The sequence below is a fragment of the Neoarius graeffei genome, chromosome 19 (genome assembly GCF_027579695.1).
Source record: "Neoarius graeffei isolate fNeoGra1 chromosome 19, fNeoGra1.pri, whole genome shotgun sequence".
NCBI classification, from domain to species: domain Eukaryota; kingdom Metazoa; phylum Chordata; class Actinopteri; order Siluriformes; family Ariidae; genus Neoarius; species Neoarius graeffei.
Window position 1 is genome coordinate 26,178,033 of NC_083587.1, and position 17,739 is coordinate 26,195,771.

Sequence of the window (17,739 nt, forward strand, 5' to 3'; positions counted from 1 at the left end):
TGAGACCAAAATAGAACTTTTTGGTTTAAATGAGAAGCGTTGTGTTTGGAGAAAGGAAAATACTGCATTCCAGCATAAGACCCTTATCCCATCTGTGAAACATGGTGGTGGTAGTACCATGGTTGGGGCCTGTTTCGCTGTATCTGGGCCAGGATGGCTTGTCATCATTGATGGAACAATGAATTCTGAATTACACCAGTGAATTCTAAAGGAAAATGTCAGGACATCTGTCCATGAACTGAATCTCAAGAGAAGGTGGGTCATGCAGCAAGACAACGACCCTAAGGCTACGTTTACACTAGACCGTATCTGTCTCGTTTTCTTCGCGGATGCACTGTCCGTTTACATTAAACCGCCTGGAAACGCCTGGAAACGGGAATCCGCCAGCGTCCATGTATTCAATCCAGATCGTGTCAGCTCCGGTGCTGTGTAAACATTCAAAATACGCGGATACGCTGTGCTGAGCTATAGCTCGCGTCTCATTGGACAACGTCACTGTGACATCCACCTTCCTGATTCGCTGGCGTTGGTCATGTGACGCGACTGCTGAAAAACGGCGCGGACTTCCGCCTTGTATCACCTTTCATTAAAGAGTATAAAAGTATGAAAATACTGCAAATAATGATGCAAATACTGCCCATTGTGTAGTTATGATTGTCTTTAGGCTTGCCCTCCTTCCACTTGCAAGTAGTAAGTGATATGCGCTGGGATCACACACACAGCGGCTCAGTCCCGAATCGTGGCTTGTGCACTTCACTCGCGCGCTGTGTGAGCTGCGCAGGGCCGGAGTGCGCACCCACCAGAGGGCACTCGCTGTTCAGGGCGGAGTGATTTGGAGCGCAGGATGCCTGTGGAGCCGAGCGTATCCGCGTATTGGCGTTGCTGTGTGCACGGCTAACGGTTTTAGTGTAAACGCGAATCGTTTTAAGAACGTTAATCTGATGATCCGCTGATTCGACGTAATGTAAACGTAGCCTAAGCACACAAGTCGTTGTACCAAAGAATGGTTAAAGAAGAATAAAGTGAATGTTTTGGAATGGCCAAGTCAAAGTCCTCACCTTAATCCAATCCAAATGTTGTGGAAGGACCTGATCTGAGCAGTTCATGTGACGAAACCCACCAACATCCCAGAATTAAAGCTGTTCTGTATGGAAGAATGGGCTAAAATTCCTCCAAGCCGGTGTGCAGGACTGATCAACAGTTACCGGAAACGTTTAGTTGCAGTTATTGCTGCACAAGGGGGTCACACCAGATACTGAAAGCAAAGGTTCACATACTTTTGCCACTCACAGATATGTAATATTGGATCATTTTCCTCAATAAATAAATGACCAAGTATAATATTTTTGTGTTATTTGTTTAACTGGGTTCTCTTTATCTACTTTTAGGACTCGTGTGAAAATCTGATGATGTTTTAGGTCCTATTTATGCAGAAATATAGAAAATTATAAAGGGTTCACAAACTTTCAAGCACCACTGTATATAAAATGTATGTGTGTGTGTGTGTGTGTGTGTGTGTGTGTGTGTGTATGTATATATATATATATATATATATATATATATATATATATATATATATATATATATATGCATAATTGTATATAATATATAAGCATAATATGGATAATTATGATATGGGTGTCTGTGTATGTATGGATGTGTATAGTTATAGGTATGTGTATATGTATTGTATGTGTGTATATATGCATAACATAAGTATCTGTACATATAATTTGATTTGGTTGATATTATACCATGTTGGTATGTCTTGGTATGTTGGTATGTTTTCTTTTTTTGTTGATTTTGTTTTCTTTTGTATATATAGTTTATTATGGTGGAAAGTGACGTTTGATTAGCGGTGGTATAGAGGGTTAGAATTTGATAAGTTATTTACTTCTTCCTAATCCTTTCCAAACATTTTTATGTTACTGCCTTATGGCTATGCTATTCTGTTTGTTTATGACGATGTTTTGATGATTGCATTATTTTTATATCTTCTTTACTGTTCGGAATCAATCAATCAATGGAATATATCTGATAGACCATGAAAAAAAGCCAGCCAATATTATTTAAATATGTCACTCAGAATTGTGATGTCTTTTGGATGAAAAATGTGAGTTTTTCAATATGAGAAGATAAACTTCATATCTTCAAGCCAATGTGTGATTTTCTTTTTATCATACTGACACACAAACAAAAAGGACCCAAATTTATCAAAACAATTCATCAATTTCCTCACAAGTGACATATAGAGATTTATGTCATGGTTTTGGCTCACTATGTCCCGGATGTAGCTTGTATGAAAAATACGAGTGGCGTATTTCCCAGTAAAACACTCATGTCCATATACAGTAACATGATATGGTATAGGGCAGCACGGTGGTGTAGTGGTTAGCACTGTTGCTTCACAGCAAGAAGGTTCTGGGTTTGAGCCCAGTGGCTGATAGGGGCCTTTCTGTGAGGAGTTTGCATGTTCTCCTCATGTCTATGCGGGTTTCCTCTGGGTGCTCTGGTTTCCCCCACAGTCCAAAGACATGCAGGTTAGGTTAATTGGTGGCTCTAAATTGACCATGGGTGTGAATGGTTGTTTGTCTCTATGTGTCAGCCCTGTGATGACCTGGAGACATCCAGGGTGTACCCTGCCTCTCACCCATAGTCAGCTAGGAAAGGCTCCAGCTTGCCCATGACCCTGCACAGGATAAGTGGTTACAGATGATGGATGGATGGATAATACGGTGTGCTGTTATAGGAAATAATTAGTCAGTGATGGAATGGTGTGATGCAGCCCAACGTAAAGCAGCGTAACTGTTATCACCCTGAAGTGACTTATTTTCCAGTAACAGCATGCCTTGAAGTGTTTTATGCATCTTATACCATCCATGGTTTGCCAATGCTTACGTTGTTTATTGATTAAAGAAATACACATCACACATTTTGTCTTTTTATAGTTACATTTAATGTTGTGGAACATCCATGAAACAAGTTCACAGCCAAAACAGTCATTGAAAGAAGTTACAAGTTACAATACAATACTTTATCTCTGATTGTATTGTTGCACTGACACTAGAGACTCCTTACAAAATGGCTCGGTAGCGTGAATACGTCTGCCAAGCCACATATTATCAACATCAAAATGAACTCACTTGAACCTTGGATAATAGTAAAGCTATATACCAAATTTCATCCAAATCTGTTCACTACTTTTTGAATTATTTTGGGAACAGACAAAAAAAATAAAAAATCTAGGCTCCACATACATATCTGGATCCTGGATCTACATACATATCTGGATTTGCATCAAACTCTAATCAAATATTCCGTGCCCCATGGCCCACCTTTCCATAAAATTTCATCAAAATGCGTTCACTATTTTTTTGAGTTACATTAGGAACAGTCAAACAAACAAAGAGACAAAGGTGAAAGCATAACCTCCAACAAATTTGGCGGCGATAATAAATAAAATACATTTTTTTTTCCATTTGTTTCTTTGTTTTATATGTTTCTATGGAATGTCCAACAAGTTCCTGTTGTAACTCGAGAAACAATAACATGTTAAAATGAGTGCAGTAAAATATATAAACCTTGTATTCTGAACTACTGTCAGAGCTTCTGTTATAAAAAAAATTAATCAACATCTTCTGCTCAGGGGGCGGCACGGTGGTGTAGTGGTTAGCGCTGTCGCCTCACAGCAAGAAGGTCCGGGTTCGAGCCCCGTGGCCGGCGAGGGCCTTTCTGTGTGGAGTTTGCATGTTCTCCCCGTGTCCGCGTGGGTTTCCTCCGGGTGCTCAGGTTTCCCCCACAGTCCAAAGACATGCAGGTTAAGTTAACTGGTGACTCTAAATTGACTGTAGATGTGAATGTGAGTGTGAATGGTTGTCTGTGTCTATGGCCAAGTTTACATTAGACCGTATCTGTCTCGTTTTCTTCGCGGATGCACTGTCCGTTTACATTAAACCGCCTGGAAACGCCGGGAAACGGGAATCCGCCAGGGTCCACGTATTCAATCCAGACCGTGTCTGGTCCGGTGCTGTGTAAACATTGAGAATACGCGTATACACTGTGCTGAGCTCTAGCTGGCGTCGTCATTGGACAACGTCACTGTGACATCCACCTTCCTGATTCGCTGGCGTTGGTCATGTGACGCGACTGCTGAAAAACGGCGCGGACTTCCGCCTTGTATCACCTTTCATTAAAGAGTTTAAATGTATGAAAATACTGCAAATACTGATGCAAATACTGCCCATTGTGTAGTTATGATTGTCTTTAGGCTTGCCATCCTTCCACTTGCAAGTGGTAAGTGACACGCATGCCCGATATGCACTGAGATCACACACACAGCGGCTCAGTCCCGAATCACTGCTTGTGCACTTCACTCGCGCGCTCTGTGAGCTGCGCAGGGCCGGAGTGCGCACCCTCCAGAGGGCACTCGCTGTTCAGGGCGGAGTGATTTGGAGCGCAGGATGCCTGCGGAGCCGAGCGTATCCGTGTATTGGCGTTGCTGTGTGCACGCGAATCGTGTATTGGCGTTGCTGTGTGCACGCTAATCGTTTTAAAAACGTTAATCTGATGATCCGCTGATACGGTCTAATGTAAACCCCACCTATGTGTCAGCCCTGTGATGACCTGGCGACTTGTCCAGGGTGTACCCCGCCTTTCGCCCGTAGTCAGCTGGGATAGGCTCCAGCTTGCCTGCGACCCTGTAGAACAGGATAAAGTGGCTACAGATAATGAGATGAGATGAGATCTTCTGCTCAGTGATGTGCAGATGTGGAAATCTCTTCATTGCCTATAGCTAAGGCTAATTTCCTGTCTCTGGCGTCTTTGTCTCGGTTAAAATAAAGCCACTGTAGCTTTTCCATAAAGAAAACTTTCATGAAAGGATTCCACGCTTAAACGAGTGCTCTGGACATACCTTTTTAACAAGAAGAAAGTCTTAATAAGTGTAGGCCAAGCATGAATACTTCTTATTCAACCGAGGCTTTAATGATTTTTTTTTAATATATGATGAAAGCTTATATAGCAGCTGGATGGAGGCTGTTGAAGTGTTGAAGAGATGTGACATTAAATAGAAGGATAAATCCGTGGTTGCGTTTGATGTAAGACTGATTTAATCCGCTTTTCCTGTGCCCTAATGATCCGTCCTGCTTTTCAGATGCTTGCCTAATCACTGTGAGCATGGAGGAAGGTGCACTCAGACCTGGGACAGGTTCAGCTGTTCCTGTGATGGTAATGGATACACTGGAGCCACGTGTCACACGTGTACGTATACACTCCTAGAACTCAAGCCCAAACATTGGCCTTGGATAAATACTTTGATAATCAAAAAGAGCAGAGGAGTTATAATTGCTCTGTTTAAACTGAGCTTAAGAGGATACTTTTATAACTGCTTCTGTTTGATTGGAGTTGACATGGAGCACTGTGTAACACAGGACGCTTCAGATACTGTATATCGCCTCTTTTAGTTTTACTGATGTGGGAGATGGCATGACCTTTGTAGCACAAACTCACACAAACCTCAGAGTTTTTTTTTTTTTTATCGATTTGGCGTCTACATGAAAGACCATGTCTGCATATTGCCATCTACACTAAAGCACAATCATTTCACATTTAACCAAAGCATTTTTATTCTTATTTTTACTTACGTCGTCTCTCAGTTAAAAATTATCCTCAGTGGGGAATCTTTACGTAACACACATGTATGCCTGCTCATTATCCAGTCAGCCAATCAGCTTCAGTTAATGTTCACATCAAACATCAGAATGGGGAAAATTGTCATTGCAGTGACTTTGGAATGGTTGTTGGTGCCAGAAGTACTGGTTTGAGCATTTCTGCAAGTGTTGATCTCCTGGGATTTTCACACGCAGAATGGAGTTTGAGCAGACTGAGTTTGGAGTTTGCGAAATGCAAAAAAAAAATTCAGTGAGCAGAAGTTCTGCTGGTAGAAATGCCTTGTTGATGGGGAGAATGGTCAGACTGGACTTGTTCAAGCTGGCAGGAAAGCCAAAGCTACTCTTTGTAACCATGGTGAGCAGAAAAGCATCTCAGAAAGCACAGCATGCCAAAACTTAAAGGTGACATATTACACCCCTTTCCCACAAGTTGACACAGGTCTTAATGAATTGTCTGTGGCATGCTTTGGTCAAAATACCACAAGGATAAAGCACCACAGCTCCGTCTCACCCTGTCTAAACAGCCCTGTTCAAAACGTCCCGTTCCTTTAAATGATAATGAGACACTGCTCACCCCACCCCCCTTCCACCAGCTAATCAGGTAGCACTTTCCTTCTTCATGAATATTAATTCACAAAGGCAGTTTTCAAGCCAAATCTGAATGGCTTGTTGAAGGACATCTTTTCTGAAATAAGAGCCCAATAGAAACTGACAGGGTGTCTTATTTCAGAGTTTGTGGGTTGGTAGGCTCCAGATACCCAAATGTACTGTATGTGCACTGAAAAAGTGAATTTTTCCTCATATGTCCCCTTTAAGGTAGATGGACTACAACAGTTGAAGTCCACATTAGGTTCCTTTACAGTTAGCCAAGAACAGGGATCTGAGGCTACAGTTGGCACAGGCTCACCAAAACCAGAGAGGTGATTATTGGAAAATCATCTCCTGGTCCAGTTTCAGTGAGACTGTGCACCTGATATGGCTTATTTCAAATTGATCTAGGCTCTTTATCGAGGCTAACATTACCTACAGTTGAAAAATGCTGAACTTAAATAAAATAATCGAAGATATCCTTCTTTTAAATCAAACATTGGGACGACAAAATTAAATGAAAAATGGAAAAATAACCCATATGAGGTTACATACGATTATGAGGTTTGAGGTAAATTTTAGCAGCAATAGACACTTCATATTTATGCCAATTCATTGCTGCTACACTTATTGCTTTACACTACTCTATAGTTTATAGTTATAACCATTGTTCTGTATATACAGTCATGTGAAAAAGAAAGTACACCCTCTTTCAAGTCTAGGTTTTAAGTGTCAGGACATAATAAAAAATCATCTGGCCCTTGCCAGGTCTTAAAATTAGGCAAATACAACCACAGATGACCAATAACACATGACATATTCACCTTTCATTATTTATTTAACACAAAGTAAGCCAAAAAATGCAGTAGCAGTGTGTGAAAAATTAAGTACACCCTTACTGCTTCCATAGAAATTATGAAGGCAATTAGCAGCCAGGTGTTGCTGATCAAATGAATTTGATTAATTAATCATCAGCAAGTGTGGCCACCACGGGCGATTGCTCTAAGACAACGAGGGAGGCTCAGCCTCCTCTAAAAATGACGAACATTGTGTAGGATGAATTGCGCTAGGCTTATGTTATAGCTGACCTTATAACATTGCTATTTCAGATCCAGAATCATAGAAATATATGTGCTCAACCCAACTACAGTGCGAAATCATTCCGTTATAACTTTCCCCAGTTCGCCTAATGTGCGCGTGAGTTTTTCCCCCTCGTGACAGCGCGATGCAGCCCAGCCTCAGTGGACTTCAATGGCATTTGGGAGCTATGCACTTTTCAATATCAAAATGCAAGACGATTATTGGACAAATACTGCGAAAACGCCCGCCCACGGAGTCCCACGGACTCCCAGCCTCAGTGGACTTCAATGGCATTTGGGAGCTCTGCGCTTTTCAATTTCAAAATGCAAGACGGTTATTGGACAAATACTGCAAAAATGCCCGCCCACCGGACTCCCAGCCTCACAGTGGGAGGGACATGGCAAAGCTTTCCACGAGGAGACTGGTGATTGATGAAAGCGGCTGGATATTTTCTTTGATTGACAGCTCGTTTCAAATATAGACAGGCAGCGGTGAATCTCAGTTCAGTCCCATGCGGATTCGCAAGTGCTGTGGTGTATTGTAAGAGATCAGCTTACATTTCGATTTCATTCATTACATACGGTTTCTACCAGCTTTTTTAGTTTGTATATATTTTCATTGTAAATAAAGTGTAAATATAGTGTTGTCAAGTTTGCTATCTTAGTTCCAGAAATTTCGTTTGAGTGACTGAACTTGAACTTGAGGGGGCTAGTCAGCTAGCAAGAAAGCTGCGCATGGATGCCAAGCATTGTTGATTTAATTTTGGCGAAGCCATTTGCCAGTCTTCCTTTCAAGGAAAAAATTAAAATTAAAGAGCAGGGTAGACCAACGCCTCAAACTGACTTGGTGAAAAAGGTAGGGAATAATACTCGTTCCTTTCAGCTCTCCTGGTACGAGAAAGTGAATTGGCTAACAGCAAGTGACCCACATCAACAACAGTAAATAGGCTACTTTAGTAATATGTCATGGATGGACCAAAAATATAGAATCTATTTAAAATGTTTATGCTGAGTATATTATACTGGAATATATATTTTTCTGGATATGAATTAAACACAGCTACAATTTAGAAAACATTTTTAAACAAAAACACAGCCGAGAACATTTCACACTACAGACCTGGATTAAAAGTAAAGAGTTATCAAAATTGTCAATAAAACATTTCTCAGTCAAAATAAGTAAAATATAGGGAAAGTGTCATTGAATGAAATGTGTGGCACCCAGCTCTATGTTTGGCTCCCCAAGGTCAGTGCTTGTGCCTATTCCAGAACACTCTGCTGTTACTGCTGAGGTTCCTGACAAAGAGCTGCTTTCAATAATGATCAATTTATATTTAATGAATAAGCTATCGAACCCCCACTAATGCATAACATGGGTCTAAATAGACCCGGATTCATTTCCAATGTAATTCCAAGCATTAATGTTATATTCACTCTCACAACTTCTAAAACCAATACAATAAATCCCATTATACTTATAAAAGTAATTATTTAGATACTCCTTAATGTAAGGAAAGTGATTTTTTTATTTCTCTACATTTTCAATTTATAAATAAACTTGGATTTGGAATTACTACACTAATTTCTAGACATGGGTCTAAAAAGACCCGCATTTGTTTATAATGGAAATGTAAGTTGTTGTTTTTTTCCCAGTTACAACTTCCACAATTATTATATTTTAAATAGGAAATGGATTAAAATGTCATAAATTAGGTAGTTTTCTATGTACAACACTATTATTTATTTTATATATTATAAACAAGCACAGACAAATATTTGATCTATTATTGCAGACATGGATCTAAAGTGACTCACATTAGGAACTAAAATATATTTGCAAGTGTTTCCAGTCAGGAACACAAATACTGCGGACCACTGTTGACCACTGTTGACCTGTTGATTGTGAAGAATCAGAACTTCAAAACTCCAAAATTACATGTAAGTGTTCATGTACATCATTATTTTTGTGAATAACTGTTGTGGGATATAATTATGCAGTATACTACAGAAGTAGAAAGAGAAGAATCACAATTTTACATACTTTGACCTTCACTTGTGAGAAAGGCTAATATTAGCAAGTTAACTAATCACCAGTTAGCTAGTCATTAGCATTCATCTCATGTAACTAGTTTTAGCACAAAATGTCATCCTAATCATACTGAATAAATGTTAGTACTTTATAATACATCCACATTCACAAGCATTTACTAGCCTACACATTATTTAGTTTTTGTTAACATGTTTGTCTTTTTTTCTTTAATTTTGATCATTGTGAATCACTAGTTAGGCCTATAGTCATACTTGTTCTCAAGGAGGAAAAGTTATTATGAAGTGTGATCAAATGAATAAATGTGAACATGAACTATATATTAGGGCCTTCACGATTAACCGAGTTAACCGCGATTAACTATTTATTTTTAATTGTGATTAATTTTTTAATCGTGATTAATTATATATATATATATATATATATATATATATATATATATATATATATATATATATATATATATAAATTACATTTCCATGCATCTTTCATTTCAAACTATAAATATGCTTTTATCACATTCTTCTTTCAGTGTCATGGCTCATCGTCATCCCAAGTTCACAACTGAAATGGTGGCAGCGATGGTCAGCAATGACAGTGATGAAGAGGGTGCACTAGGGGGTCCTGAATCAGAGTCTGACGTATCAGAAGAAGGGGACCCAGATTATGTGCCAGGAGAAATTACTGCAAATGTGTCTCTGACTTCTTCTTACTCCGATTCAGAAGGCTCATCAGATCCAGAGCCAGAGGAGCAGATCCAGAGAGAGAGAGAGAAAGAGAGAGTAAGACTGGATCGTACTGGAGCGAACATCCTCCCCCTCACAGCAAAACAAAAACGCATAACATCCTGCGCTGCTGCCCCGGACCTGCCCCTGGATCAATGGCTGTGTCACCTAAGGATGCCTGGATGAAGTTCATCAGTGACAACATCATGACTGAGATCATAAAATGCACCAATTACGAGGGAAGAAGAGTTGCAACAGAGAGGGGAAAAGAGTGGAAAGCCATTGATGAAATTGAATTAAACGCTTTCATTGGGTTGTCACTGCTTGCAGGAGGAGAGAAAAGTTGGGATGTGGATTTGAGAGAGCTGTTTCTGGATCCCCTGCAGAATCCAATGTATAAGGCCACTATGGGGATCACAAGGTTTGAAGAGATTCGAAAATTTCTGCGCTTTGATGACAAGAGGACCAGAGCTTTGCGTCTGGAAACTGACCATTTGGCCGCCTTTAGGCATGTCTGGGAGTGTTTCCTGGTGAACTGCAGAGAACAGTTCATCTCCAGTGATTGTGTCACCATTGATGAGCAGCTGGTGCCCTTCCGGGGAAGATGCAGGTTCCTGCAGTACATGCCCGACAAGCCTGCAAAGTCTCATCTCATCTCATCTCATCTCATCTCATTATCTCTAGCCGCTTTATCCTTCTACAGGGTCGCAGGCAAGCTGGAGCCTATCCCAGCTGACTATGGGCGAAAGGCGGGGTACACCCTGGACAAGTCGCCAGGTCATCACAGGGCTGACACATAGACACAAACAACCATTCACACTCACATTCACACCTACGGTCAATTTAGAGTCACCAGTTAACCTAACCTGCATGTCTTTGGACTGTGGGGGAAACCGGAGCCCCCGGAGGAAACCCACACGGACACGGGGAGAACATGCAAACTCCACACAGAAAGGCCCTCGCCGGCCCCAGGGCTCGAACCCAGGACCTTCTTGCTGTGAGGCGACAGCGCTAACCACTACACCACCGTGCCGCCAGCCTGCAAAGTATGGCATTAAAATATTCTGGATGTGTGATGCGCGGGTGCCTTATGCAATAAACAGCACAGTCTACACTGGGAAACAGCCAGGAGAGAAGACACAGAAGAACCTTGGTGAGAAAGTTGTCCAACAGCTGTGCAGTGTCATCAGACAAACAGGTGAATATGCTGTATTACACACACTGTAGTCAATGTTATTTAGCTTCAGCTTATGAACATGAAGCAATGATATTTAGATGAAACATATTGATACATTTTTAAATTAAATTATTAAATTAATTGGATGTTACTTACCAGTAAGTATTTAGGTTATATGGTCAATCAAATAAATAAAACAATATATACGTTTTTTTGTCACTTCTTAGGTCGCAATATCACCATGGACAACTTCTTTACAAGCGTTCCCCTGGCTCAGAGCCTACTTGAGAAGAATCTCACCCTTGTGGGGACACTGAGGCAGAACAAGGCAGACATACCGCCAACTATGAAGCCATCCGACTCCAGGGAGCGCTACAGTTCCACATTTGGTTTCTGTGGGGACATGACCATGGTGAGTTACGTCCCCAAGAAGAAAAAAAGCTGTTGTTCTTCTCAGCACCATGCACGACGACACAGCAGTGGATGGAAGCATGAAAAAAAGCCAGAGGTCATACTGTACTACAATAAAACCAAAGGAGGCGTGGATCTCATGGACCAAATGGTCCAAACATACACATCAAAGCGGCGAACAAGGAGGTGGCCTAGGTGCTCTGGCAAAATGTGGTCGATGTTGCTGCTCTGAATGCATTCGCTGTTTTTACAGCACATCACCCTGATTATATGGGTGGTGTGCCAAATGCCCGGCACCTCTTCATCAAGGAATTGGCTCAAGAGCTAATCATGCCTCACATGAGGAGGCGACTGGAGACCAGTCTCCATCTGCAGAAGCATGTCATTCAGGCAATGGAGATGTGTGGCTTACAGAGGCAGTTCATCCAGCCACAGGAGCCAAACCGTGTCTTGCAGAGTAAGAGAAAGAGGTGCAGCCTGTGTCCCTCTGCGCGAGACAAAAAAGTGTCTCACTCATGCTCCTGATGTGCACGGCCTGTGTGCAAAGAACACAAATTCACTCAGGTGATTTGTGAAATGTGCAAGAACTGAGAAAGCTGTAACAATGTAGGTCAATACTGATCTTTTCCCATGATTATATGCAGTTTTACTTAGTGTATTTACATACCAGGTCCGTTTTATAGTGGTTCACTGACATTATCAATTTACTGTTTAGTATTCATATTTTACTATCTCAGTCACAGTCATTTTACTGTTTTACATGTTTTATGTTTTAAATGTCATTCAGAAAATAAGTTCTTGTTACAGTAAGTCTTTGAATAAACTCTTTTCATGCAATGCTCCGAGTCAATGTATTGTTTTATACTTTTAAATAATTTAAATATCATAAGTCAGATATGAAATAATTGTCATTTTGAATGATTAAATACATTTTTGCCAAAGAAAATACTGCAAAGAACTGATCCTTGAACAGTATTACATAGAAAATGAAAGCGGGTCTTTTTAGACCCATGTGTCTAAATAATACATAATTATGTAAAATGTCTTCTACTTCAAAGAGTAACCATAAAGTATGAAAATTAAGTATTGGTGCTGGGAATAAATACTCCATAAATCATAAAAAGATGCATTATTGCATGAGGAATCAAGATCATTTTACAATATAGCTAAGAAAAACTAAGCCTTTGGTGAAATTGCATAGAAAATGAATACGGGTCTTTTTAGACCCATGTTATGCATTAAAGGGGTATTAACAAAAAAGGTATTTTTACGTAAAATGCAATGATGCCAAAAATGAAATGAAGCTTTCTAAGGGACATAAACAAGTCAATTGAGGAATTTATGGAGTGCTGAGCAAAAAAAATGCATTATGATAAAGATATAGAAAATTTAAACTCTGCCGGGTCTATTTAGACCCATCTTATGCATTTTAAACAACATGCCACAATTTTAAAATATAAAATGTTAAAATATACCCCCCCAACACCACCATCATGTATATTGGACAGTAGGCTAATGGGCCAAAAGAACCTGTTATTTCACAGTTTGTGACCCTGCCAACAATCAGCCAGATCAGAGGCAAGAGTATGGGCAAAATTGATGTGTTTTTTCTTTTAAAATCTGGAAATATCGTAACCGACCAGCCTCCCCTGTTTGAAAGACTACCAGCCGCCACTGGTGGCCACCTATTAAAAAGCAGAAGTTTTGGCAGTTTGCTGGTCTGGAGCACTCAGGTGTATGTTAACACAATGCCAAGGAGGAAGGACATCAGCAGTGATCTTAGAGAAACAATTGCTGCTGCACATCAGTCTGGGAAGGGTTATAAGGCCATTTCCAAACAATTTGAAATCCATCATTCTACTGTGAAAAAGATTACTCTGAAGCGGAAAACATTCAAGACAGTTGCCAATCTTCACAGGAGTGGATGTCCCAGCAAATTTACTCCAAGGTCAGACCGTGCAATGCTCAGAGAAATTGCAAAAAACCCAAGAACTACATCTAGGACTCTACAGGCCACAGTTAGCATGTTAAAGTTCATGAAAGTACAATTTGAAAAAGACTGCGCAAGTATGGCTTGTTTGGAAGGGTTGCCAGAAGAAAGTCTCTTCAATCTAAAAAGAACATGGCAGCATGGCTTCGGTTTGCAAAGATGCATCTGAACAAGCCACAAGCCTTCTGGAACAATATCCTTTGGGCAGATGAGGCCAAAGTGGAAATGCTTGGCCATAATGCAGAGCACCATGTTTAGTGAAAACCAAACACAGCATATCAGCACAAACACCTCATACCAACCATCAAGCACGGTGGTGGAGGGGTGATAATTTGGGCTTGTTTTGCAGCCACAGGGCCTGGGCACCTTGCAGTCATTGAGCCCATGTTTACATTAGACCGTATCAGCGGATCATCAGATTAACGTTTTTAAAACGATTAGTGTGCACACAGCAACACCAATACACGATTTGCGTGCACATAGCAACGCCAATACACGGATACGCTCGGCTCCGCAGGCATCCTGCGCTCCAAATCACTCCGCCCTGAACAGTGAGTGCCCTCTGGAGGGTGCGCACTCCGGCCCTGCGCAGCTCACAGAGCGCGCGAGTGAAGTGCACAAGCCACGATTCGGGACTGAGCCGCTGTGTGTGTGATCCCAGTGCATATCACTTACTACTTGCAAGTGGAAGGATGGCAAGCCTAAAGACAATCATAACTACACAATGGGCAGTATTTGCATCAGTATTTGCAGTATTTTCATACTTTTATACTCTTTAATGAAAGGTGATACAAGGCGGAAGTCCGCGCCGTTTTTCAGCAGTCGCGTCACATGACCAACGCCAGCGAATCAGGAAGGTGGATGTCACAGTGACGTTGTCCAATGAGACGCCAGCTAGAGCTCAGCACAGCGTATCCGCGTATTCTGAATGTTTACACAGCACCGGAGCTGACACAATCTGGATTGAATACGTGGACGCTGGCGGATTCCCGTTTCCCGGCGTTTCCAGGCAGTTTAATGTAAACGGACAGTGCATCCGCGAAGAAAACGAGACAGATACGGTCTAATGTAAACGTAGCCTGAGTCAACCATGAACTCCTCTGTATACCAAAGTATTCTAGAGGCAAATGTAAGACCATCTGTCCAACAGCTAAAGCTTGGCCACAATTGGGTCATGCAACAGGACAATGATCCCAAGCACACAAGGTGTTGAAATGGCCAAGTCAAAGTCCAGACTTCAACCCAATTGAAATGTTGTGGCAGGACCTTAATGGCCCTTTTCCACTACCCTTTTTCAGCTCACTTCAGCTCGCTTCAGCTCACTTCAGCTCGACACGGCTCGCGTTTCAACTACCTCAGAACAGCACGACTCGGCTCGCTTCAGCCCTGCTCAGCACCCAAAACTCGCACGGTTTTGGAGTGGGGCTGAAGCGAGCCAAACCGAGCCGAGTGGGGCTAGGGGCATGAGGAGACACTCCCCTGTGCACTGATTGGTGAGGAGGAGTGTCCTCACATGCCCACACACACCCCACGAGCACGCTGGGATCTGTAAACACCGTAAACCCGGAAGAAGAAGAATTACGAATTACGAGAATTTATGAAGCCTTATGCGCCTCGCCTCATCTATACGCTCTTGCCAGTATCTGTTGGCATTGTCGGTGACAACAAGCCACAGCACCAAGACCAGCAACACTAACGACTCCATGTCCTCCATGTTTATTGTTTACTATCCGGGTTGTGAGACTACCGCTTAAAAGGTCACTGATGTCACTGTTTGCGCCGCCTAACGACATCACGTGACGTCCACCCACTTTCGCTAACTCCACCCAATGTGTCCACCCACTTCCAGCCAGCATGGTTCAGCGCGGTTGTAGTCGAAATGCAACTCCAACAGCCCCACTCAGCTCGACTCAGCCCAACTCAGCCGCGTTGGTAGTGGAAAAGCGGCATAAGAGAGCTGTGCATAAACAAATGCCCTCAAACATGAATGAACTGAAGCAATGTTGTAAAGAAGACTGGGGCAAAATTCCTCCACAATGATATGAGAGACTGATAAAATCATACAGAAAATGATTGCTTCAAGTTATTGCTGCAAAAGGTGGTTCTACAAGTTATTGAATCATGGGGTGTACTTACTTTTTCACACATGGATTCTGCATTTTCACTTAATTTTTGTTAAATAAATAATAGCACGGTGGAATCTGTTGTGCATTGCTTTACACCTGAGGTTAGATTTGCATAATTTTAGGACCTGGTAAGGATCAGATGATTTTTTTGTTATGTCTTGACTGATAAAACCATGTAACTGGAAGAGAGTGTACTTTTTTTTCACATGACTGTACACTCACTAGCCACTTCATTAGGAACACCCATACATCCACGATTCCACGTGCTGTTTGATGAAGTTCTCTTATAAGCCAATCCCTTGACAGCAGCACAATGCATCAAATTCTGCAGATACAAATCAAGAGCTTCAGTTAATGTTCACTTCAAACAGAATGGGAAAAAATTGTGATCTCAAAGTGTGACTTTCACTGCTGATCTCCTGGGGTTTTCACACACAACAGTCTTTAGAGTTTACACAGAATGGTGTGAAAAACAAACAAACACAAAAAAAACACTGAGTGAGTGACAGTTCTGTGGGTGGAAACAAGTGCCTTGTTGATAAGAGAGGTCAGAGGAAAATGGCCAGATTAGTTTGAGCTGCCAGGAAGGACATAGTAACTCACAGTAACTCTTTGCAACCGTGGTGAGCAGAAAAGCATCTTACCATGCAACAGCAGAAGACCACATTGGGTTCCACTCCTGCAGCCAAGAACATGAACCTTAGAATCAAGAACAAGTTATGACTATGAAGATTCTCAGTCATCCAGGTCATGGTAAACTGTGGGTGGTAAAAGAGAGCAACTGGGGCCAAGTTTACATTAGACCGTATCTGTCTCGTTTTCTTCGCGGATGCACTGTCCGTTTACATTAAACCGCCTGGAAACGCCGGGAAACGGGAATCCGCCAGGGTCCACGTATTCAATCCAGATCGTGTCAGCTCCGGTGCTGTGTAAACATTCAGAATACGCGGATACGCTGTGCTGAGCTCTAGCTGGCGTCGTCATTGGACAACGTCACTGTGACATCCACCTTCCTGATTCGCTGGCGTTGGTCATGTGACGCGACTGCTGAAAAACGGCGCGGACTTCCACCTTGTATCACCTTTCATTAAAGAGTATAAAAGTATGAAAATACTGCAAATACTGATGCAAATACTGCCCATTGTGTAGTTATGATTGTCTTTAGGCTTGCCATCCTTCCACTTGCAAGTGGTAAGTGATATGCGCTGAGATCACACACACAGCGGCTCAGTCCCGAATCACTGCTTGTGCACTACACTCGCGCGCTCTGTGAGCTGCGCAGGGCCGGAGTGCGCACCCTCCAGAGGGCACTCGCTGTTCAGGGCGGAGTGATTTGGAGCGCAGGATGCCTGCGGAGCCGAGCTTATCCGTGTATTGGTGTTGCTGTGCGCACGCAAATCGTGTATTGGTGTTGCTGTGTGCACACTAATCGTTTTAAAAACGTTAATCTGATGATCCGCTGATACGGTCTAATGTAAACCCCACCTGGACTTGCTTGAAGATTCTTGAAGATGTTTCACCTCTCATCCGAAAGGCTTCTTCAGTTCTGTCTGACTGGTAGGGCGCATCAGGTATTTATCCTCTCATGGATGAAAAGCTCATCTACGGTGTCATTGAGTCATCCTGTTGGTGTGGGTCAACTGGGGGCTGGTTGTGAATGACCTCGAGAATCGTGAGGATGATCAATGGATTGCCCGTTAGGGTGATCAATGGAATGTTGATTCTCTCTGTCCTCCTGTGAGTCACTGAAAACAGCTGGGTTTTGGTGTGCATTCAGTTGTCTGGGAAGTGCGCCAAGGACTGCATTGTAGGTGGCTGATAAATTATGTCTTAGGCTACGTCCACACGACAACGGCAACGAGATTTTTTTTTTAGCGGGTAAAAAAAAAAATCGTGTCCACATGGGCAACGGATCAGTAAAATATCA

General features: G+C 41.9%; 1 protein-coding gene across 1 annotated transcript in view; it reads left to right on the plus strand.

Annotated features, from left to right (window-relative positions):
• LOC132867590 (contactin-associated protein-like 2) overlaps positions 1-17,739 on the plus strand; it is a 230,874-nt gene that overhangs the window by 82,622 nt on the left and 130,513 nt on the right. Inside the window, exon 11 of the mRNA XM_060900576.1 lies at positions 5,153-5,259. Within this exon, the coding sequence (XP_060756559.1) occupies positions 5,153-5,259 (107 nt within the window). The remainder of the gene's footprint in view (positions 1-5,152; positions 5,260-17,739) is intronic.